Raw genomic sequence first — 25,771 nt, 5'->3', positions numbered from 1 at the left:
GGTCAGGAGAGGTCTGCCGCGCCATGTGGATCTCCTCCGGACAGGCTGGAATCGAACTCATGCAGAAGTCGCTTAAGCTTCTTAGTGCTGTCCTTTAACCCACTGAGCCACCAGGGAGGGCCAGAAAATGAATGATTTTTTTTTATTGAAAAGTTTATTTTTACATCATTTTGCACATTTTTTTTCGAAAATGAATGATTTTAAGGTGATTATGCTAAGTGTGATAGGTCAGAAAATCAATGACAGTTATCAGATAATTTTACTCTTTTGCAGAATGTAAATAACCTAAGAAAACAAAGTGGCAAAATAACAATACAAATAACTCTTAGACTTTGTGAAAAATATAGTGATTGTTAGAGTGGATAGGAGGGAGGGAATGAGGGCATAAGAGAGGGAATATGATAGGATATTAGCTCTGGATCTTTGGTGGAGTGTGAGTGAAGCTTGCATACATTAAGAAGTGTGAATTTGTATTCCCAAAATTATAGAATGATATAAATAATTAGCAAGCCAATCAGTTTGAGACAAAATAAAATAAAAGGGAGCTAATTGTTCTTATAGCCCAAGATTACTGTGAAGTCTAAACAGGGTAAGAGGTTTTGCCATAGACCCAAAACACAGAGGATGCCCATTAATTGGTGGAGATTATTACTGTAATCATCACTAGAACTAGTCTTGATGACAATTATTTGTGTTTGCTGAGTAATCTTTATACCAGTCCAAGGCACTTATATAGGTGAATTTATTTCTTCATTCATCTGTTCAAGGAATTTCTATACACTGTAGATATAGACACATAGTATCTGCTGATACTCTCTAGGAAGACAAAATTTCAGATGTTAACGGGTGCCATAAAGAAAATAAAACATGGGAATGAGCGAGTGATGGGAGTTAGGGATCTAATTTAAATTAAATTGGGAAAGACTTTATGTGCTGTTCATATCACAGATGAGATTGGAAAGGTGAGAAAGTTTTGAAAGAAGAACATACATTCAGGAGAAAACACTTATAAAATGCTTGGCATAGAAATAAACATGATGTAGAGCCCTCCTTGGTGGTGCAGTGGGTTGGAGCACAGCACTGCAAGCTGGCAGCAGTGACTTCAGTGCTAGAACGATCCCCGGGCCCTGGAGATGATCTACATGGCTCAGCAGACCCCTTCTGTCTCACCCGCTGCAGTGTATTTCATCAATCTGCCTGTTCTGCCCTCCATTCTGTCTCTGATGAATTCTCTCACCACTCCTGCACCTTTGGCCTGTACCCCAGTTCTGTATGCATAGATAAATAAAATCTAAAAAAAAAATGAAAAAAAATGAAAAAGAAATGAACTTGATGTATTTGAAGAACGGGAAAAATCTGTGGGGCTATGATAGGTGTGCATACCATGATCACAGCACTCAGAAGACTTCTTTCCATGGCAGGGATGCGCGCCATCTCTTTTCAAAGACTGCACTTCTCAGGGTAGCTGAGACAGGAGTGTGTCTCACTCATCGTTAAATCTCTTTTACTTAGAAAATGTTCTTGTGGGAAGGTGCTTTATGTGTGTTTGAGATTGGCATGTTCACATAGTGCTGCCATGACTGTGTTAGAAAATTTGGAGTTAACTGCATTTGAAGCTGGAGGTTGCAGGGCTGCTGGTCTCCTTTCTGCAGGTAGCACCTGTGGCCTGCTGGGGAATCAGAAGCACTTTTGATCAGTGAGGCTTGCTGTTCCCTGTGACATGGACAACGACATTCTGACCGACTTCAGAGTAAATAGAGATGCCATTTTTGATAAAAACTAAACCCAGTAGAGCTAAGATGTCATGCCTTCCACCCTTATTTCTCCCAATGTGCATCCTCAATGCTGGAACATTCATCCTCTGCAAACTAGAAGGGTTAGGGTGAACTGGGACTTATTTTTTTGAGAAATATCATATTTTGTAAAACCTCAGCCCCTAAAGAAAGGAACCATTGCTGGGTGTATTTGCCAAGTCACTCCTGCCTTAGGGACAGATGCAAGCTATGCTACCCAATAAATCTACTAAGGCCTCTCTTCTTTATCCTGTCACCTTTGGATCCTATCACATCTGTTTTACTCCATGGGGTTTATTTTTCCCTTTCTTTTTCCCCCTTATTATAATAATTTGTCAGCTTGCAGAACACATTTTTCCATTTTATGCTCTAAGACAAAAGACCAACTTACAGAGAAAGACCTAACCTTTTTAATAATTTTGCTGTTACAGGCCTCTTTGTACCCAGAGCACCTCTTTCTCCATGCCCTCCCAAATTACAAATCTAGCTTAAAAGTCCCCCTATAATTGTCCCTGAAATGACTAGGTCAGTGAAAAACTTTTGATATGAAGCTGACTGCTGCTCAATAGTCCTGTCTACAATAGATATCTAGCCATTTCTTAAATTTAAGCTACTGCTTTCTCTGATATGCCATTGTGTTATCTAATAACATTATGTGCATCTTCTCTCTCCATTGGTTCCATCCCATGAAAGAGAGAGAATGCAGGTGCAGGATATGAAAGGTAATTCAGAGAAAGTACAGCTTACAGGTGATACATCTGATGAATTATAGGCCTCAGTCTGACACAACCCTATCCCACTCCCTACACCGACCTTCAAGTTCCTCTTCAGGCCCTTCACAGTGATAGCCCACCTTAAAACCTGTGCTTCGGCTATGTTGCCCAGTCACCTTGAATACATCTGGTGCGTTCTCACCTCTGCTCTTGTTTCATAAACATACCTTCTGTCTATAAAATATTTTCACCACTTGAACAAAGTCACATTTTAACCCCCTGCCAAGATTCAATGGGAAGCCACTCTCTTCAGGAACCAATCCTTAATCATGCCACATAATCCCCTATGTATATATATATGCTACTTAGTAGGGTAGAGTTGTGTTAAGTGTCACCCCGTGGAACTGACGCCTTAACTCACTGTGTAATCTTAAATGACATCTTTAAGTGGACACCCCACATATCCTTTACCACACTCTTATCCAATCAAAGAAGCTGTTGAATGTTTACACTCCCTGTCCTCAGAGATAACTACCTCCAGAGTGTGATTTGAGTTATCATATGATCAGAAGATTTTTCCTTACTGGACCTTGGTTAAGTCTCTAAAGATGTCTTATGAAATTATAATAATGTTATACTGGAATTTTAGAATCAGGATCTTAAGACTTTGGAATCATAGAGTGTCAAATTCTATAAAGATCTCTTGGCAAGGATCCGTTAAATCTTTTTTTTTTTTATGATTTATTTATTCATACAGAACTGGGGTACAGGCCAGAGATGCAGAGGGTGAGAGGATTCACCAGGGACAGAGTGGGGAGCAGAACAGGCAGATCTACGAGGGGAGCAGCGGGCGGGTCAGGAGGGGTGCCACGCCATGTGGATCTCCTCCGGGGCAGGCAGGAATCGAACTCATGTGGAAGTGGCTTAAGCTTCTTAGTGCTCTGCTTTAATCCGCTGCACCACCAGGGAGGGCCTAAATCTTTTTTTTTTTAACTTAATCTTGTTTATTTTTTAAAGATTTATTTATGTATGCATACAAGAACTGGGGTGTAGGGTGTGGGGGGGGTGAAAGGATTCACCAGAGAGAGCAGAAAACAACAGGAAAATCTACTAAAATATACCACTGAGGGGAGCAGCGAGAATGACAGGAGAGGTCTGCTGTGTCATGTGGGCCACCTCCCTGGCAGACCAGGGATCCAACTCCTACTGCAGTGGCTGGCGATTGCTTGATAGTACTGTGTCTTTAACCCCTGTTACACCAAAGAGGCCCAATCTTGTTTTTGTTACAGAAATTGCATTTTAAAAGAAGTAAATGAATTGCAAGTATCATATACATACTTCAAAAAGTTTCTTTATTGTATTAAAGCAATATAATGCTAATGATATAGAAGATAAAACATTGTTTTAATTGTTTAAATTGGTTGTGTAGAAGTGTTTATGTGTTTCTTTAGCTACTAATATAGAAATACATTGTTTAATTTAGCCAAAAGGAGTTGCATTTGAAGGATATAGGGGATTTAAAGAATCAATGGGAGGGGGAGAGAGAATGGGACTTGATCAAAGGCAAGCAAGAAATGATCAGTTTCACTATTACCACAGAGAGAAGTGGCCTTTGGGTGGAACAAACTTGACAAGACATGAAGAAACACAGTTCTTTTTGTTTTCTGTCTATTGAAGGTTTCCTTGAAGTTCACATCTGATCTGTTTAAATAGAGGTATATGTTTTGACATATACCAGAAGTTCTATATACTAATATATCCTCAGCATTAAATAATCCTTCGATAAATGAACAAAGCTATATAATTGAAAGAGCAGGTATTAGCTCTCCCTCAACCCTCCATTGTAGATTTAGCCCTGTCAGTTAATTTCTCTAGGATTCAGCTTTGTAAAATGAAAATGTTGAACCAGATCAAGCCCAGTTTCCCTTTGCCTTGTTTCTTGCCACTTGAAGTATGGTTATTAGTTTATTTGCTTGTTGCATATTATGCTTCTCTGCTAACTTTTTTGAAGAAAGCACTTTCAAAGAAACTTAAAAAAAAGTTTGAAAGACATTGGAATCAATGATCTCTAAAAAAAGTATATAGTGGTATCATTATAAAAAGTTCATAGGCCTCGCAGATAGATTATAAAGAAGGTATTTCAAAGAACAATTATGCATTTCTTATTGGAAGAAAATGAAAAGCTTCTCACCTTCTATGCCTCTGATTCCCAAATTTTAGGAAGCTGGTAAATGACTTACAAAGTTCATTTACTCATTTCAATTACCAGAAGTTTTTTATTGAGTCCATTTTATTATTTTAATTAACATAATAACCCTGAAAAGTGGGAGGCTGTGAAGCTCATGGATTCAGAGCTTCTATGATTAATAAGTCCACTGAAGTATAAAAGTTCTTTCACATAATTTTAGCTGTGAACATCAACACTGTAGAAAGAAATTTGCACCATTCATAGACAGATGATGGGTACTAGGAAATTGACTTAGATATGGTCTTTGTTATGATTAAGACCAAAATGTCAGAGCTGATTCCTGTGAATCAGCATTTCAACCAATTTCTTAATGAGGAGACACCTATCTGGGTATAGCCAGTGGTCTCCTAGAGGTCCCTCAAAGTGGCCTTTGAATATAATGGGGCACCTGGAATATACTTAAAATGCATTGGTGGCTTTTCTTTGCAGATCAAACTTACCATGGAACCTGTTTTACAAAAGTGGTCCCCACTTTTCATCCTCATCTTTGTTATGTTCTGTTTAATTCATCCCCATTTACTCATTGAGGGAAAATTGTTTATCTAGTTATTACTATGTACCAGATTTGGGTTAGCCAATAGCACTTCATGCTGTGCAAATAGAGAACTGGCTCACTCTCAGAGAACAAAAAAGTACACTGTTAAGCTATAATGATGAATGATGCATGTCATCAAAGATCACAGGGGCAGAGAAGTAGTAGTTGTTGAAGGTGGTTGAGGACATCCTACAGGGAGTGAATGAGACAAAAGATTAGTAACTCTACACATAGTAGACATCTACTATTAAGGCTCTCATCATTTAACAACTCAGCTCACCTGTTGACTTTGTTCCAGCCATGTAGAGGCTTAATCCTATTCTGCAAACAGTGCATAAGAGACACTGGCAAGAAGACAACAGTTCTTCCAATTCCTAGTGTTTTTTCCTCAGAACCATGACTAAGTCTGGATCTAAGTTAGCCACCTAGCCAGACTGATAGACCTCAGCTTTTCTTTACCTCTGACTGCCATGTTAATCTCCATTCTGACCCTGTGACTTGATGCTTATTGCTGAATTCACCCTGTTAGGGGTCTTGACTACTATATTAATTCTTCTGACATTAATAGGGTAGATCATCTTTCTTTGTTTCAGACCTCCTCAATGGCTTTGTTTCAGTTTTTGTCTTTTAGTCTTTGTGCTTTCCATCTCCAGCTCAAATATCAGATCTCACAACTTACCACTGCTTATACATCCATAGATCATCAAGCCATTATGACTTTTCATTTGGAGCAGTGGTCTGACTGGGCTTCCTTATGCACTGTCTGGAGACTGATAGCAAAGGGGGCATCTCAAGAGCCCCATTCTTCTCTCAATGTACTCAATTCAGATGCTCATATGTACTAGTGTAGATATTTCTCTTGATTCCTTTTATTATAGTAGAAAGCAATAATTTCCATATGACCTGACTTGGAACCTGATATATTCATCATCTCTGCTAAGTAATCCTACTCTCCTCCTGCTCGCTGATGTTGATCACATCTTTTCCCACTAGACGTGTGGATTGTACTTTCTGCCCTGAAGAACTGGAAGTCACTTGCTCTCCATGCCCTCTGACCATACTCATTTTTCTCCTTGGCAGTCTACTTTCCTAGCTGCTGACTCAGTCTTAGCTCCAACATTATTATTTCTCACCCCAAACCCCTTGAATTTGAAACTAGTTTTTGGAACAGATCATTTTTCACTTTTGATTTTTTTACTGAGTTCCTTAGATTTGGCAACATGAAATCTTAGCCATGTAGGGTGCTCTCTGACTTCCTTGGTTTTGGGGCCACTTGCACATAATCTCATGATCTGCTTCTCAGCCCTTCTACTAGAATCTCAGTTCATTTCACTTTGGGAACAGGTACACCTTGTGGTAGGATTTGAGTTTGTTGTCTGTATATATGGGGGAATGGATGGTGATAAACAAGGTAATCCTTTAGTTGGCCCTTCTCTATATTTCTTGGTATGTTACTAATTCTCCGCTACCCTTAGTCATGCCTTGCCTGCAGTACTCCAGTCAGTAAGGGAAGAGGGTACTATAACTTGGTACTGTAACAGTGTAGTGAGAGAACCCTCACACGCAGCTTGGTGAGCCAGGCCATTTACACTCTGGAAGCCCTTACTGTGATAGTGACTCCACTAATGGCAGGGCTTAAAAGTGACAATGTGACCTAAGTGGCATTGTATCTCTTTGCTTAAAAGCTTTGATATGATGATGGTTGAGGGAGAAGCAGGAAAAATTCAAAACAAACCAAAGTACATTATGTGGGACCCAGCCATTGTAAAGAAGAGGAAGAAAACCTTTGGATGATGTGTTTTCTTTCGGAGAAACTTTATGTAATGATTCTGAGAAGTGTTAATCTATCGATTGTATTAAATCCCTTCACTACAAATACCCATCCCTACCAAGCTCTGCTTGGAATCCTCTAGCTAACTAGAGGATTATCCCAAGCAAGTCACTAACAATCAGCCTTCTTACCTTTCTTGTTCATAGCTTTCATTATTCCCTCACCAGCTCATACATACACATTCAATTAATAAAATCTACTAAGAATCTACTAAGTACCATGGGTTGTTCCATGAGCAAATCAAGATATTGTTTCTACCCACATTATTATTATAGCCTAAAAGGAAATTTAATCTCTAAATAAACAAGCACAAACACATATATAATTGAAAATTGAAATATTTTGGGGAAATACCTGCTTGTTCTGCAGGAGGCTAACAAGAGAGTTTAACTTAGGGAAATATTTATGTTATAGTAAAAATGAAGAGTTTAAATCAGCGAGGTGAGAGAGAGAGAGAGAGTTAGTGTAGAGAACAAGATGGAGAAAAGAACAAACATTCCAAGGTTTTGCGATGGACTGTGAACTTGGTTTGAAGCTGAAAAAAGTCATGTTAAAAAATCTGAATTTTATTCAAATGCAATTGGAAACATATTAATTCAGGGGAAAAATTGAAAAGTGTATTGGAAAAGAGATTGGGGGGGGAGAATAATGAAGGTAGGAAAGGCAGGGGACATTTTTGTAAAATTAGCAAAAACACAGGGATAGAAACCCACAAGCTGGAGATAGCTTTTAGAGATATAATTAAATTCCTTAGGATATGGGAGATATAAAATTTTCAGTAATGATATCAAGCCAAAAATATCATTATTAACTTTTATATGTACATCTTCTAGCCAATCTCTCTTTTAATCCTATAGTCTTTTACCTTCAAAATAGGTTCAAAATTATACAGCTACTTAATCATCCACAGTTTTTACCCTAAATTAATCTATCACTACCTCTTGCCTGGATCATTGCAATAGCTACTTCAGTCTTTTTGCTTTTCAACTAACCCCTACAGACTAGTTGTCTTCGCTACTTGGGAGCTCCTTTAGGGCCCTCACTGGTGACTACAATAGTTTAGAGCACAGCACTGCAAAGCTAGCTGCAGTTACTTTAGTGCTAGTTGGATCCCTGGCCGTGGAAGTGACCCACATGGCGCAGCAGACCTCTCCTGTCTCACTTGCTGCTCTCCTCAGCAGTGCACTTTGTCAGTTTGCCTTTTCTGCTTCCCACTCTGTCTCTGATGAATCCTCTCACCACCCTTGCACTTCTGGCCTATACCCCAGTACTGTATGCATAAGTAAATAAATCCTTTTTTTAAAAAAATCAAATTACTTCATCATTCTCAATATCTTTACCATACAATGGCTTCTCATAAAAACGCTTACCCCCTTTGCCTACAAGGCCCAATAATCTGGCCCCCTCTCACTTATTCCTCACTTATTCCTATTCAGTCAAACTGGCACTTTCAGGAGGTCATATATGGAAAGGGGGCGGGCAGTTAGAAGATCCATTTATATCAGGTTGAGTTTGAGGCAAATTTGTGACATTTGAGAAAATCAGGTTGGCAGATAGGTAGGAGGATCACAAAATTTATCATTCCCAATAAAAATGAACAGGGAAACCAAAATGAAATTTTGTATATATATTTTCAAATATCCATGTATTTGGCCATGTTTTATCATACTGGACTTATAGAACAATTATTTTTGAATTCAAAATTCATTCAAAAATAAAATTAATATAGTCAATGTAAAGTGCAGCAGAAACAATTTATTTTCTTAAATCAATGCCATTATTTTTGGCATATACTCACATGCTTTAATCAATTTCTTAGCTACATTGTCATTGGAATTTTTATGAAGTTTTTTCCTAATATAGTTTAGTTATTTTTAGTTTCAGTTGACATTGCCTTCAGTCTTCTTCAGGATTGCATTTTCTGGTTAATTAGTTTGAAATTATCCATACATTCAATGATTCTTTTTTGTCAATCAGAATATTCTTCAATAAAAAGCATTATGTCTTTAGGTACTGAGGTACCTGCTAAACGAGTTATTCTGCATAGCAGATATTCTCAATTATAAGCATTTTAGTATTGAAATTTATAAACATTTCAGTCCAAATATTTTCATAGTTAGTCTTGTTTACTCCCTTCAGAGAAATTCTCTTGAATACACACACACACACACATATATATATATATATAGAGAGAGAGAGAGAGAGAGGGAGAGAGGAAGAGAGAGAGAGAGAGAGCAATGTTTGTCAAGTAAAATGCTTTAGATACTTTTCAATTTTCACCAAATGCAGATGCAAAATTGTAGGCCTTATGTTCCAATTAAAAATAATAGCTTTGGCCCCTGCCTGGTGGCACAGGAGGTTAAAGCACAGCACTGTAAGAAATCCGCAGCTGCTTCAGTGCAACTTCGATCCCCTGCCCCAGAGGTAACCCACATGGCACAACAGATCTCTCCTCTCTCGCCCCACTGCTCCCCTCAGCAGTATACTTTGTTCATCTGCCAGTTCTGCTCCCAACTCTGTCTCTGGTGAATTTTCTCACCATCCCTGCATCTCCGGTCTATATCCAGCTCTGTATACACATATAAATCTTTTAACTAATAATAATAATAATAATAATAATAATAGCTTCACCAAATAGGTCTCCTTTTAAACTGAGGTATCCCAAAATCATTGAATTTCAAAAATTAAATCTTGTTATCTGTTTTGTTTTTTTTAAAAGATTTATTTATTTGTACATACAGAACTGAGTACAGGCCAGAGGCTCAGGGGTGGCGAGAGGCTCCACCAGAGACAGAGTGGGGAGCAGAACAGGCAGATCTATGAAGTGCACTGCTGAGGGGAGCAGCAGGCAGGTCAGGAGAGGTCTGCCTCGCCATGTGGTGGCCTTTGGGGCAGGCGGGGATGAACTCATGTGGAAGTGGTGTTAGCTTCTCAGTGCTGTGCTTTAACCCGCTGCGCCACCAGGGAGGGCCCTGTTCTCTGGTTTTACCAAAAAAATAAAAAAATAAAAAAATCCTATCTTATTTTTTTTAACCTTTGATTTTAAAAATTACAGATTAATAAAAGCTTTAAAAACTGAAATACTTTGGTATTTCAAAGTCAAATATTTGATTAAATTTTCCAATTAATTTCACATTTAGAGGTCTCATTTACAAAATTTAGGGGTCTCTTTAACAACAACAGAAAAGGTAAAGTCAACATTAACAAAGCAGTTTATTAAACTCTCAAAACCTGCTGCTAATGGGAGACAGTAAATAAACATGATCTTTATTCCTGAAAGTGTAAGAGAAATTGTATGTGTGTGATTTAGGGTTCGCCTCATCAAAGTTATACAATTCAGTTACTTTGAGTAAAATTTGAGAATGATTGTTTCTATTTAGAAGGTTGAAAATACTAGCTTGTTTAAAATCACTCATAATTTACAAGGCCAGGAATCAATTTTAAAAGATGCATATATTTCTTTAATTTCACTGACTTAACTAGTATATTGCTTTTACCAAAATTTTTATTCCTATTACCACAATAAAAATAAATCATATTAATCTTTAATACCAACTTTTTTTTGTTTACTGAGTTAGTAACATCCTTATTACAAACACAATATTTTATGTTCATCAGAAGGAATTTATAAAAGCTTTTCTTTAATTAATTAAATGAAAATAATGGAATTACACCGGAATTAAATTATTTTCTATTTGAAATTAAATTATTTTCTATTTGAAACATATGCTCATACTGATATAAAACACTGCTTCTTTTAGTCCTCCTGCTAATACAGAAAAGATATTAACAGCTATCACTTTATATATAAGAAAACTTGGAGCTGAAAATGATTGAAATTATTTTAGCATAGCTCTCATGCAGTCTAAATAACAAGTCTTACTACACACCACTCTGAAGAGTGGCTTTTCATTTAGAGTACATGAAAATTGTGTTATCATAATTTCGATCACTTTTCTTTTAGGCTTTGCTTTTTCATGTGTAAATTGTAGTGTTTGAGTGTAAGTTTTCTTAAAGTAACTTTAAGTCAAGTAGATGCTAATATCTTCAGTAGATTTGTGTCTTCCAGTTTTTATCTGGTCACGTTACTGGTTTTTATCTGGTCATGTTACCAGTACTCCTCCTACAGTAAATCCTAAACACTGACTCTTTATGCAGACAGGTTTCATGTTCATCACAGAATTGTATGAGATATAAAAAGCTAGTATTTAATTTCCCTAAAACATGCACTTTTCAGGGCCTCACTGGTGGCGCAGCGGGTTACAGCACAGCACTGAGAAGCTATGAGTTCGATTTCCGCCTGCCCCGGAGGTGACCACATGGCGTGGCAGACCCCTCCTCACCCTCCCGCTGCTCCCCTCAGCAGTGTACTTCGTCGATCGCCTATTCTGCTCCCCACTCTGTCTCTGGTGAAGCCTCTCACCACCCCTGAGGCTCTGGCCCAGTTCTGTATGCACAGATAAATAAATCTTGAAAAAAAAAAAACATGCACTTTTCTATTTTTGAGCTAATTACTGGTGAGAAGGGGTTTATTGCCAATTTTTTCAAATGTAACCAAAATGAAATAATTAGTTATACCATATGCCAAAAGCAATCAAACCATTCTCATTAAACAGGACTGCTCAGTCTCTATTTCCCAACCATATTTCACATTCACTAATTTATTATTTTCTACATTTCCTGTCCATCCCATCAGCTAGTCACCTTGCAGGTCCATGCATCTGTAGGACCACACCATGAATGACTGGAATAAAATGTCAGAAAGGGCAACACCTTTGCACACTCCCTCTACCACCATTTGGGACCTAAAGGAATTAACTGCCTTCCAGTGTCTGGGTGGACACTCTGTTTAATTCTTGAAAGGTAGCCAATCCTTGGATTTCGGAAGGGTCAAGGAAAGAAAATGAAGTCATCACTGCTTTATATTTCATAACCAAGTATTTAAATGGTTCCTCATCCCTTTTACTTTTTACTTTTTACCCTTTTACTTTGTCCTCAACACTACCTGTTCTGCCCATTTCATACACTAACATGCCTAATGCAAAATGATAGTTTATTGTTCTGAACCAATAGATGGTGTCATGCCAACTATCCATCACACAGGAATTGGTAATAATCAGTTACTGAGCATCACTGGTGTCAAGGATACCGTTCTTACCTCTAATCTTCAAAACAAACCCATGAGCCAGATACAAATGTGTTTTATAGATGTGGAAATCCAAGTCCAAGATGATACAACTGATACATAGTAGAAGAGGATGAGATCTCAAATCCACATTCTTTCTCCTGTACAAGGACCATATTTCTACAGTCACCGGCCTGGACTTGAACATGCTCTACTTGTTTACAACCCACCTCTGCCTCACTTATTTATTCATTCTTTCAGAACATGTATTGAATATTACCTATGCAATAGACTCTATTCAAGATGACTACAAAGAGATTTCAGACTAGGGAATTCACAATCAGAACCCTCATTGGGCCTCCCTGGTAGTCGAGGGGTGTATCTCGGTGCTGTTACCATTGCAGGTTGGGTTTGATCCCAGGAAAGGGACATACTCAATTTTGGTGAAGCAGACCTCTCCTCCTGTCTCACCCATAGTGTTTCCGACTGCACTAACATTCTAAGTAGGTAGGACTATTGTCGCTGCCCATGACCAGGGGGAATAATCAGTCTCATCTATTTCCTGGTTCTAAATCAGCCAAAATAATTGGGTTTAATTTTATTTTTTTTAATGGCTTGGAATTAATAGAAGCAGCTGCTGCCACAGTGTGTGGGTGTCCTTCTCCAGAAGGCATAGACAAAAAAATAAAAAATAAAAAATCCACATATAAAATAAATTCTGAAAAATAAACAATCAAGTGTGTAGGACAAAAAGGTTAGTTCAAGAATCGAGCAGTGTCTTTTTGTTATCAAAAACTCAACTGGCAGTATGTAGCCCTGACTCTCTCTCCTCCCACAGCTAGTGCCCATCAGTCCCTGATAAGATGATAATCTGATTGGACACTGGGTGTAAAAATGTGTCGCCTGTATCTGAGCACTCCCTCACTCTCTTTCTCCCCCTCCCTGTGAGTCACCCTGAGAGATTAGCTGTGACAAAGTGGGGAAAGATAAGAATAGATATGCTGGTGACAGGAACACTATTATAATTATTTGGAGGAAAATAGGATTGTTATTAGGAATGGTTCTGTTTGCCTAGGGAAGGTGAATTTATAGCACGGACATCCATGCCAGGTGCCTGATTGTGCCAGACACCAGAGAAGAAAAGGAGGGGCCAACTGGCTCAAGTTAGGTATTAGTCTGTATTTCCCAGCTACGTGTAGACTAATGGCCATGTGTTGGCAGGGATGGCAAGCCAGAAATTCAGCTGCTCTCATGAGTAGAGGAGGGATGAAATTCACCTCTTTTTCATATATACCTGGGAAACTGGATGTCAGCTTGCTTCCCTCTCCTGTGGAACCAAGAGACTGTCTGTAATTGCAGTTGTTGGCTGAATTTCAGTCAGTACAGCCTTGTGTGGTGGGAAGAATATGTGTGTATCAGTGGAACAGTAGTACCCACCAAACAGGATACCTGTGTTCTTGGCAACCGGAAGTACTCACTATAGTCCCTTCGTGAGTACCTGAGTGACTTTGTTTTATATACCTCCTTTAGGAATTAAAACCTGAAAAAAAAAACTGGCTCATTGTCATTTCCCTGTTAACTTGAAGGAAAATGTTTTTGTTTATTGTCAAGAAAAGCCTTTGGGTTAGAACTCATCCATCCACAACCGTATTTCCTGCTTGTTTATGGTTCCTGTCTTTCAGGATTTTTTTAAAAAAAATATTTATTTATGTATATAAGAACTGGGGTACAGGACAGATGTGCGGGGGGTGAGAGGATTCACCAGAGACAGAGAGGGAAGCAAAATAGATCAACTGAAATACACTGCTGAGGGGAGCAGCGGGTGAGACAGGAGAGGTCTGCCAGCCATGTAGGTCACCTCCCTAGTGGGAATCAAAACTCCTCAGACAGCTTCACAGTGCTGCATTTCAACCTGTTGAGGCCCGTCTTCAAGGCTTTTGAGAAGAGCTAGAAAACATCTTTGTAGGAACCTTGTATACTCCATTAGTATCTGGACTTCGCCTCCTCTACTTTGATAACCTCAAAATGACGCCTGAGAGATTTGACTGATGGTTTGAGGAACAGGCAGAGGAAAAGCATTTAGTCATAAATTTACTCACATACTCATTTAACAACATGCTTTAAACACCTTCTTCAGGCCAACCTCTATGCTAAGTGCATTTTGAGGTGAATTTAGAAACACAGTATCTGCACTTAGTATTTAAAAATAAATAGTTCATCCTTGAGTTGCTTACAAAGATTTTAAAGAAGAAATGTCATTTGAGTTGGGTATTCTCTTCATTGAGATACACATTGTGATAAAGTATGGAAAAGACACTTGAAGGAATATTTTAAAAGGCATGGAAGTTTTTGAGAAGTTATTGTATTCAGGACATGACTCAGTTTTATATGAAGAGAACACAATACTGATATATTGTTTGTTAATTCCTTAAAATTTATTTATAAATACATTCATTTATCCACTCATAAGCATTTTTGAGAACCTCTTTTATACAAGGTTCTGTTTGGATCCAACAGAAGCAGAGATGATCAATGTAATGTCCTTTTCCTCAAGAAGAGTTCAATATATTGGTGGGAAAAGGAACATAGAGTGAAACATGTGTTGAGTGTGTATATGTAGGTGTGCTCACTTACCCTGATGGGTAGGCATGCTGATTCTCAGGGTATGAGTTATAGACCACCTTCAGATCTGTGAATGTGGTGTTGTCATTGGGATAAATATATCAACATGCTTGTTTCATGAACTAGAGCCACTTTCAATCATTGTGTCCTGAAAGCATACAGCTCAGCTTTATTTTTAAATTCCTCCTGTATGTCTCACAGGTTCTGTTGATACACTATTTTCTTTGTGGAGTTATGGTCCATTTGTTTCTCTTAAGAAGAATTATTCCTAACCCTACCTTCATTGCTATCATATCATTGAAATAATAGATAACTACAAAGGATTGTTGTAAGAATTAAAGGAGTTAACATAAATTGCTCCGAATGGCCTAGCATATGGTTAGTGATACATTAATTATCACTGTTAAATCTTCTTCACTGTTATCTCAGACTTTCTGTGTTACATAGAATCAGAAGGCTGCCGGTCAAACCTAATATCATGTACAGGAATTTTCTCTGAGATCCATTAAAGCTTCCTATGCTTGTATTACCCTCTAACGTGGGACCTTTCTACTTCCCCTTCAGTGAATTCAGAGACTTCTAAAGAGTCTCTACTTTATTCTGAGCTAAAACCCACCTTCCTGTGATGTCTATCATTTATCTTCAGTATGTCTTTTTTTCCTTTTATCACTGCTTTTATAATAAGTAAGTATTGTTTGAAATTTCTCTGTACCATTTCTAGAAAGAAAGAGAGGGAAAAGGTGACACTATTCTTGTCTTCAAGAAGCCTACCTTCTCTTTGAAGAAATCTCCGTTAACTTTTGTTGCTCATTGTTAAGAGACAAAACTATGTATTTTAATATCAGATGTCACCATAGAGAAAAATTAATGAAGGCTAAATAGAGAAGGTTTCAGAGAGAAGGATATTAAAGGACAGACATTTATTTATACACATTTGTGCTTTTATTAATTAGTTCAATAAATTATTTAAAATTTTATTGACAGTCCAGTCCACACCAGATGACATGTGCATAACTAGGAGGTCACCTTGAAGAAGGGGCCTCTGGCTCTAAGTAAGATGGCAGGAGAGGTAGTCCACATGGAGGAAAGGTCAAATACGAAGACATAGAGCTAAGGGGTGTGTGATACAAAATTGCACTATAGAGTTGGAGGTAGCTCAGTGTCCTTATTCATAGGCTTTCAGGAGAGAAATGTGTTGTGTTGCCAGAAACACAGGGAGACCTCAGGGAGTTTTGTGACCCAAACAAAAAAGGTGAGGCCAGGAGTGTTGATTGAAGTTTTAGCATGGTGAGGGCACTGGTAGGCCAGATATTTCTGGAGGTAGAAGTTAAGACTTGAGAGTTCGGTGGCAAGGAGAAATGAGGGTATCAAGATAGCAAAAGGTCTCTGAGCACAGACTTTGGACTCATACTCCTCTTTATCTCATAGGGGCTATGCTACTTGTTACTTATTACCTCAGGAATTTTTTTTTTTTCCCCTCTCTAGGGTTTGGTTTTTCTTGTCTGTTTGAAAGGGACATGAGTAGCCCCTAGCTCATCCAGTTAATTGTGAACATTAATATTAATGTATATAAAACATTTAGCCTGAGGCATAATGGAAATATATTAAGTGAAATAAAAGGAAAATCAAGAGTGTATTCCATGTGAGCAACACGTTTCTCCAACATAATGCCATTACTTGAAGTCCTCATGAATTTGACCTGCTCAGTCCTTCTCAAATAGGTTTTGATGGTATCCTCAGCAATGTCTAGAAAATTGAAGCTATGAGCAGCATCACGGTTTCCTTGCATGATTATCCCGGGGCCCATTACCTTCACTCTGTCTGCTAATCAGGTTAGGCATCTGACCCCCTCAGGAGAGGAGGCTGGCCAGCTGCCAGCATTAGATGAATGCTCCTGATGGCACATAATCAAATCTGATGGAGATGGGAGACTCTCAGAGTCAAGTAGCTGAACTTGGCTAGAATAGGATAAAAATAGGGGTGAGTTGATTTAAAGCATGGATTCTGACCAGAATATATTAGTAAACAGAGAGTTGAAAATATCAACACCTTAATCTGAGAGGCCTATGGCTATAGGAAATACCTGCACATGAAGAAAGGCTCACTCTGTTCTCCAGGAGACTCAGACTCAGACCTCACTGTCAGGGCTGGACGCCACTATCACAGGTCATTGACTGGAGACCTCGAGGTCGCTGTCACTGGGATTCTTCCTGAATATGAATCTGGAATCCTGAGATTTGCTTTTTCCACCAGGCTCACATTCCTGCATCTTCAGTCACATCACAAAGTAGGCCATGGACCCTTCTCCCTCTGCTCTCTCCCCTGCACTAATTTGTTCTTCTGTCTCTAATATTGGCTTTCCACTGCTCCCTTTTCTATCCAAGTCTTTCTGCTTTCTTCCCTTTTTCACTGAAACTAAGTTGCAAGATGAATATTCTCTTTGAACCTTCCGTCGTTTCATTCACTCTTTTCCTTGGCTACTTTTCTTAACCCAACTGCTGGTTATATGATAGTTATCAAACATTTTTTGAATAAAATAACGAGGAACTGCTCTTTTTCCTCCACTCCTTTGTACAGAAGGATCAAAATGGGATGACTTCCCTCCTCATTTCCCACACACCTTCCAGCTCATTTTTTCCTTTATCTTATCATTCCTAGTTCCAAAATTTCAACAAAGGAGGAATTAGAGTAGCAGTCTGGTTACCAGGGAGAAGTTATCTAGAAGGCTCATTTTAAAACTGTTGTTACTGGGCCCTCCCTGGTGGTGCAGCGTGTTAAAGCACAGCACTAAGAAGCTAAAGCCACTTCCTCATGAGTTTGACTCCGGCCTGCCCCGGAGGTGCTCCACATGGCACGGCAGACCTCTCTTGACCCGCCCGCTGCTCCCCTCAGCAGTGTACTTCATCGATCTGCCCTGTTCTGCTCCCTTCTATGTCTCTGGTGAATCCTCTCATCTTCCACATCTCTGGCCTGTACCCCAGTTCCCTATGAATAAATAAATAAATCTTTAAAAAGAAAATAACTGTTGTTACTTCTGTGACTTTTCCAGGGGTCTTTGGGAGAAGGAGACAAATAGGCTCCATTGTTGGCTAATCATAAACCTAGACAGCCTGCAACACTACCACTGACTACAAACTGCTGTATGCACAAGCATATGTGTCATATAACCGCCCCACCCCCCAAAGCCTTGCCTCTCATCCTAGATGCTTAGGCAGCCTTGAGATGACACTGTATCAGGGGGAAACAAACTAATCTGTAATCATCAATAACATGTCATAATGTTTTAGTAGTAGCTCTTAAATTTTCTCTAACTAGCCCAACCTGCAACTTTTTTTTTTTTTCCTGGACTTCATTACCTGCCCCTTCTCACACTTTTCTTCATATGCTCTAATACTCTTGGCTTCTCAGCTGAATGCTAGGGCTCTATAGCTAAGACTAATATCCTCCATACACTGTGCCAGAATCCTCCAGAAACATATTTGCCTTTAAGGGTCTTCTGAACCCATCTTAATGAATAAGACTTAGAAAGTCATCAATAAAAAATCTAAAGTTACTACAATATATTGGAGTTTGGCATTGTCAGTGGACAGTCATGGATAAGGCACAGTTTGAGATGGGTTTGGTAGGGCTAACAGGATTTGGCAAAATAGAACTAGGCATTCTCTGTAGGGAAATAATGAAAAGAATGTCTGTACCATAAAGCATGAGAGGGTGCAGTGAGCTCCTGACATAGATGTATGTAAAGAAGTTATGGGAACTTTGTCTGGAACATTCTGCCTTTTCTCATGTCTGTGTTTCAGTGCCCTTATTGGGGAATAAGCATGATGGCTTAGCAAAATTACCTACCCATCACATATATTTTAAAGATTTATTTTACTTATTAATGCATACAAGAGCAGGGGTGTAGGCCAGAGGTGTGGGGTTGAGAGGACTCACCAGAGACAGAGTGGGGGATAGAACAGGTGGATTGACTGAAATACACCACTGAGGGGAGCAGCGAGCAACACAAGAGAGTTCTGCTGCACCATCAGTTCCCTGATCAGGGATTGAACTCATGGTGTAGTGGCTACTTGCTAGTGCTGAGATTCAATCCCTTGCACCACCAGGGAGGCCCATCATATTTTAAAGCAGTTTTTCCTAAAGTGCTTTGATGGGAAATTTGTTTCATGAAAGGCTTTGTAGAAAAACAATTCTAATAACTTAAGGGAATGTTGAATATTTGTTCCTCTCAATTGAATACTCACAATGCATATTAGCTTATTTTTAAAAATCTAAATTAGCAGTGTAATACAAAAACTGACTTTCCTGGGTAAGACCTCCTCTATATATGTTATGCCATCACATTCTTCTCTCAAGGCACTTTAGAGTCTATAACTATATTGTCAATTTTTCATATTTTTATTGACTGCTGTTCCTTGAGAATTTACTCCATGAGGACATAGATCTTTACCATTACACATTAAAAACCTAGTACAATCCCTGGGAAAATAATAGGTGCTCAAAATAAGAGTAAATGATTTATAAAACTTGTACACTGTTGTTTAACTTTGCTTTGTCCAAACTGGATAGAAGGTAGGGTTGGAATTGGAGCAAAGTGCTACAGTTTTGGTCTTTCTTCAACAATAGATAGGATATATTGTTTCCCTTGCTACCACCTTGATTTAGATGTTACTGTTTTTCTCTTGGACATTTATTCCTCTTTATTACATTTTGAAGCTTGAATGGTTGTCTAATGCACCCAAATTTCTTTGTATCTTTCAGGCAACGGTTGCCACCTAAAAATGTTTACTACTATCGCTGCCCAGACCATAGGAAGAATTATGTGATGTCCTTTGCATTTTGTTTTGACCTAGAAGAAGATATTTACCAATTTGCTTACTGCTACCCATATACCTACACTCGCTTCCAGCATTATCTTGACAGCCTGCAGAAGAGAAATATGGATTACTTCTTCCGGGAGCAGCTGGGTCAGAGCGTGGTGAGTCCCATTCAGAATAGGCACCCTGGGGGGAGGAGCTTTGTTGTAAGTTTTGATAGACTGCATTGTTGGTTTGTATCCATTGTAGATTATGTGCTCTGACACTGGATCTCCTGCCTCCTTCTTTCACTGTTAAGGACTCTGGTGATTTTGTTGAGCTCACTCAGCTAACACAAGATAATATCTCAAGATCTTTCACTTTGTCGCATCTGTAAAATCCTTTTTGCCTCATAAGGTAACATACTCACAGGCTTAGAATATGGACACTTTGGGAAGATGTGCATTATTCTCCTACCATACTTTAGTCACCCTCTTCCTCTTCCCTTTCATTGTCAAACTCAGGATCTGAAGTTGTACTTAACATTAGCTGCAAAGGTTTTGTTCTCTGTGGTCAGAAATATTTTGGTTGCTAGTGAAGAATAAACAGGTGATATTTTATGTTTCACTTTTCAATAAGTTTGAATTGTGCCCCTAAAATAGGCACATTGAGCTGTCTTTAAAGGTCCTAAATGAGGATATTGATGGAATTTTCAGTGGATTCTACAGTTGGGTTTCTGCTAGGTATTGGTAAGAAAATGTACTCTATCCTAGTGACTATGGGTTCTGAATAGCAGTGAGTCCCTCTTCTAGACAAAAGTTTCAAGATTCAACTGTCTGAAATACAGAGTCTGGTCTGCAGACTGCCCCCCCCCAAAAAAAAAAAAAAGAAACATGAAGAGGGCCTGTATATGGCTTAAGCCAAATCTTGTCTTAAGTTAGTGGTCATGATGATATTCTGAGATCTGGCATGCACTAAGATTTTGGTAATTTTCTTTCCCTACTCCAACCTCTTCCTAATAGTAGTTTTGGTGGATACTATGTGTATATGGTACCTAAATATTTCTAACTAAAAATTGGGACACATGGTGTATCAGTTAGAATGCTAACAGGAAACAGATGGCAGTGTCTCATTAGGATAATTTGAGGAGAACTTAATAAATGGACTATTTACAAGGTGTGGGCAGTGTATAGGGGAACCACAGGGTATAAGACAGTTCCCTGGGGATCTTAATAGCTCAAAGGGTGTGAAGGGAAGGAATGTTTTAACAGAATTCAATAGTAAAGAGTCAGATAATGGCTCACCTCAAGTGGAACAGTGACCTTCATTGAGGAGCAAATTTAGCCTGAGATGACCCCATGGAGGGAAGAGCTGAAAAAATACACAGATTTCATTCTCTTATTCTCTTCTGTTTTTCTGCTAAGGATTCCTATTAACCCAAATAATAATGAGGGGGCAAGAAATTCCTCTAGTAACCCATACAGAAAAGCCTGTCTGGACAAAGAAGAAAATATAGAACTACAGAGAGTGGATATAGGGAAAAAAAAAAAAGAAGAGGAACATATTAAGTACATATCCTCTGATCAACAACATAATACTGTAAACAATGAGATTATTTCATATAGGACTTGCAGAGAAATTCTCAGATTGTTTTCCAGCCATATAAACTGTGATATTTAATTTAAAAAGTGACAATTTCATTTAATATCAAGTTTAAGGACAAAACTTGTGCATTTCTTTTCTGTGTTCGAGACTCAGAAAGCTTCTCTCAGATGAATGCCAGGCAGAAAATAGGTGAGCCTTGAATAACTGTTGAATGAATGATTGATTGATTGAATGAAAGAATGAATTAAGTTCTGAACAGAAGCAAGGTAAAGAGCTAAGAGCAACAGAAAACTGATAGGGATAATAGGTTAAGTTAATAACTAATATTCAAAATACATTTTAAAATAATAATGACTTGAACAAAATAGTTTGTTTTTCTTCCTCATAATAGTCTTGACATAGGCAATCCACAACTGATGTTGTAGTTGTGCTCTTTGAAAACTTTAGAGCATTGTGCTTCTTTGAGCTTTCTTCTCAGCTGTCTCTGGGACACAGCCTCTAATCTCATGATCCATTGTGGAAGTCCATCATCATAAGCACATTCCAGCAGATGAAGCCTATGAAAGAAAGTGGGGGGAGAAGGAGAAAATGTAGTTATGCGGCACTTTCATTTTTGATCCCATTTAATAAAACTAAGGTCCACATTTAACTTCAGGATGAGAAATAAGTCTTCATACTGTGTGATCACGTTTCCAGGAAAAATTTGCAATACTATAAGATATAGAGGTCAACCAAAAATCTCTGCCACAGGAAATCTGAGTTCTACTTCCACCTCTAATACCAAGCTACTTGTATGACTTTGAGTGTTAGTTCTCCTTGCTGGGGACAGGTTTTAAATGCAAAAAAAAAAAAAAGTGATAAAGCTGGACTTGAGTAGGGATTTTAAAATTATTCTTTGAAGAATTCCTCAGGCAGAAGAAAAATTATTTGAGGCCCTTGTCCTATTTCAGAACCTATGAAAGGCATGATGGGGATATATAACAAAGTTATGTATGTCTTAGTGTGTGTTTCTAGAAATTTATACCAGAGGAAATAATATATTCAAACATATTCATATTCTAATATCTTTAAAGTATAAAATTAAGGGTCTCATGTGTTGTTTGAAGAGCTAATGATCCGGTCTGTATACCAAAGAGATGGACTTTAAGCTGAATCATAAAAGATATGTATGCTTATTGAAAACAGAGTAGGATAGTAAGTAGTGCAATGAGCAGGAAGTAGCCTGACTTGTTGCACAACAGTAGTTGATTAGAAATCTAGTTTGATTAAAATCTAAAGGAAAATTGGAGTCCAACTATAAAAAGTGGTGATTATGATATTAAGAAATTGTAGCTATATTGATTATTCAGATTTAAAACACAGATGCTGGCTCAGGCACTTTAGATATACTATCATGCTTATTTTTCACAATGAATTTATGGAGTAGACAGAATTACCCCAATTGGGGGAATAAATACTCTAAAGCTTAAAGGGATAAATTACATGGCTCATTTCTGTCAGAACCAAAATGTAAACCCATGATTTCTAACACCATGTCTTTACTCTATAATGGACCTACTGATGCTTCTTCATTGAGGCCTACAGTAAGTTTTTGATAAAGGGGTTACCATATCCAAAGCAACATCTTTAGAAAGCGAAGTTAATGGAAGTGCGGGGTATACCTGTGCTGGCTAAACAAGATTAGGGTTACTCTGTGATTTACTTCAGTCTTCCTGTTCTGGATCTCGGAGCATACCAGAGACTTTAAGGCTTTCTGGCATCCTTTAGTAAACAGGACAGTTCTTGGTTACCAGGGCGTTTGATATGGTTCATTTCTGAAGGCACCACTATAATTAGTTAATCCTTATTCATTTGGAGGGAGGATAATTACAAGTGGGAAGGCTAAACATGCCAACATCAAGATCTTAAGGGTAGCAGGCAAGAAGAAAGGTTTTGAATTTCTAGTCCTGAAATTATTAATCACCATAGGCATAGCTGCCACTACTGCTAATTATATCATCGAAAATACATTTTATTTAGTTACTCACCAGTGGCCCCTTCTTACCAGACCAGACAGAATCCCTTTATGCATTCAACAAAGCCATGATCTGACATTTAAAATAAAACATCACAGGGAAGGTATTTTTCCTTGTTTTAACATTATTGAGGTATACTTTAAGTACCATAAATGCTACCTATTAAGGGTACCTATAAGGGTAGCATTTATGAAGAAGATTTTTACTAAATTTATAGAGTTTCACAACCCATTTTTTTAACATGACCATCAAATCTACAGTTCCCTTAGTAGGGGACTCACATCCCTGAGTAACTACTGATCTGCAATATGATACTGTAAATTTTTCATAGCTGGACATTCCATATATGCTATACCATGTCATCATCTCTGGCATCCAGCATCTTCCATTTAGCATTGTATTTTGATACTCATCTATGTTTTAGTATGTATCAGTAGTTTGCTTATTTTAAATGCTTCATCCATTTTGAGTGATAAATAATATTAAGTTGAAAGACCACATTTTGTCTCTTCTCCAGTTGATGGACATTTGAATTTTTTCCAGTGTGGAAGAATCTGAGTAATTCTACTATACCATTATGTACCTGTCATTGAAGAGCCAAATCATCACTTTATTCTGGGTGGATTTCTAGTAGAATCCTTGCACTGTATAGAAAGTTTATGTACAACTTGTAAAAACCTATCAAATTGTATTATAAACTAGTAGTGGCATTACTCATGCCTATTAATAATATAGTGGGGAGGATTATAGTTTCTTTACTCATTTCTTAACACTTGCAACCTTCTGTGTTTTTTAGTAAAGTCTTTTTTTATGTGTGAGTATATTGCAATATATCACCACAGTTTTAATATGTAATGCTCTAATGAATAATTCTGTTGAGTATTTCTGTCGATTTTTTTTTCAATTTGGGCTGTTTATATTCTTAGAATGAGTTTCAAAAATTCTTCACATGTTCTAGAAGCGACTTGTTTGTCAAATAGCCAACATACATATGCTGCTAGGTTGAGACTTCTCAGGTCTCCAGTAAGCCTGCACCTAGTCTCTGCCAGGAATATTCTTGCCCCACCTGAGCAATTATGGGCTCTCCTCATTTGACCACCTCAGTGACAGATGTTTCCATACACAATGCTGCTGGGTGTGGGGACTTCCCACTTACCAATTGAAACAAGCCTCTTTTGCCATGAAAGAAAGGTTGGCTGACCTCACAGTCTGGCCTGCTCAGACAGAACCATTCATTCATGAAGTTTAAGGGAAAATGGAGCAACTCTAGAACAGAACAACAAAGATCCTGATTACCTAATTTCAACAGTTTTTCAAGCATAATAGTTTTCAGATTGTTATATACCTTTGGCTTTCATATATTTGAAATGCTTGTTCATATCAATTTTGGTCAGGTATACATTTGTTTTAGATGATAGGAATTATCAATCCTATCATTCTACCATAACTGAAGTAGAGTTTAATTGACAAACATTAATTTCCTTATATAGGATTTGTACTGTGAGACATGTAAGGTTATTATCAAGTCATTGGACTTGAATATTTAATTATTTGAATATTTAACTGTGAGTGTGTGTGTGTGATGAAATAATTAAAAGAGTCATTGTTATACTGGGAAATACTTGCCAAAAAGAAATGTTTAACAAAGAAAATAATATGATACTATGTTTTAGTTAGTACTGTCTAGGCTTCAGCACTGGCTAGCTCTGTGATTTTGATAAAAGCACTTTTCCTCTGTGGGTCTCAGAAAGTCCGGCCAAATTATTTTTTTAAAGATTTATTTATGTATGCAGAACTGGGGTACAGGCCAGAGGTGCAGGGGCGTTGAGAGGATTTATCAGAGACAGCACAGAGCAGGGAGCAGAACAGACAGATTGCCTAGGTACACTGCTGATGGTAGCAGCGGGCAAGACAGGAGAGGTCTGCTGCACCATGTCGATCACCTCCGGGGCAGGGATAAAACTTGTACCAAAGCAGCCTCAGCCAGCTTTGCAGTGACTTAACCTGTTGTGCCACCAGGGAGGGCCCAGCCAAATTATTTTAAGCATCCCTTCTAGCTCCAATATAAGTTGTGGTTCAGATGTTCTTGATGTCCTGATTGTAAGTTCTAAATGAGTCATACACATCAGACTGTCTTTTTCTCTTATAAAGTACATTATTTCATAATGGCATTCCCTGAACACTTAGAGTTACATAGCCTGCATGTATTATGGAACACCCTTATTATGTGATTAGTGGTGTTTCTGCATACCTCCCATGTAGCCAGCACAATCTAGGCTCTGGAAAACAGAGTTTAAATCAGGCAGAAATCAGGTAGATGGCAAGGGCAGGGGGAGATGATGGAAGCTGGAGAATATCACACAATCAGAGAAATGCAGAAAAAAACAGCATCAGGAGCAAAGTGAACAAGAATAAGAACATCTGATAGAATTTCAAGATATGGGAGTTGGCAGCTTTTACTATAGTTCATGTGTGGAAAAGCTAAGCT

General features: G+C 38.2%; 1 protein-coding gene across 1 annotated transcript in view; it reads left to right on the top strand.

The window, feature by feature from the left end:
• Positions 1 to 25,771, top strand: part of AGBL4 (ATP/GTP binding protein-like 4) — an 893,441-nt gene that overhangs the window by 461,083 nt on the left and 406,587 nt on the right. Inside the window, 1 exon segment of the mRNA XM_004679485.2 lies at positions 19,629 to 19,845. Coding sequence (XP_004679542.2) covers positions 19,629 to 19,845 — 217 coding nt within the window.

The sequence above is a fragment of the Condylura cristata genome, unplaced genomic scaffold (genome assembly GCF_000260355.1).
Source record: "Condylura cristata isolate star-nosed mole 26May11 unplaced genomic scaffold, ConCri1.0 scaffold00008, whole genome shotgun sequence".
Taxonomy (NCBI): domain Eukaryota; kingdom Metazoa; phylum Chordata; class Mammalia; order Eulipotyphla; family Talpidae; genus Condylura; species Condylura cristata.
This window is presented reverse-complemented; position numbering and strand designations above follow the sequence as displayed.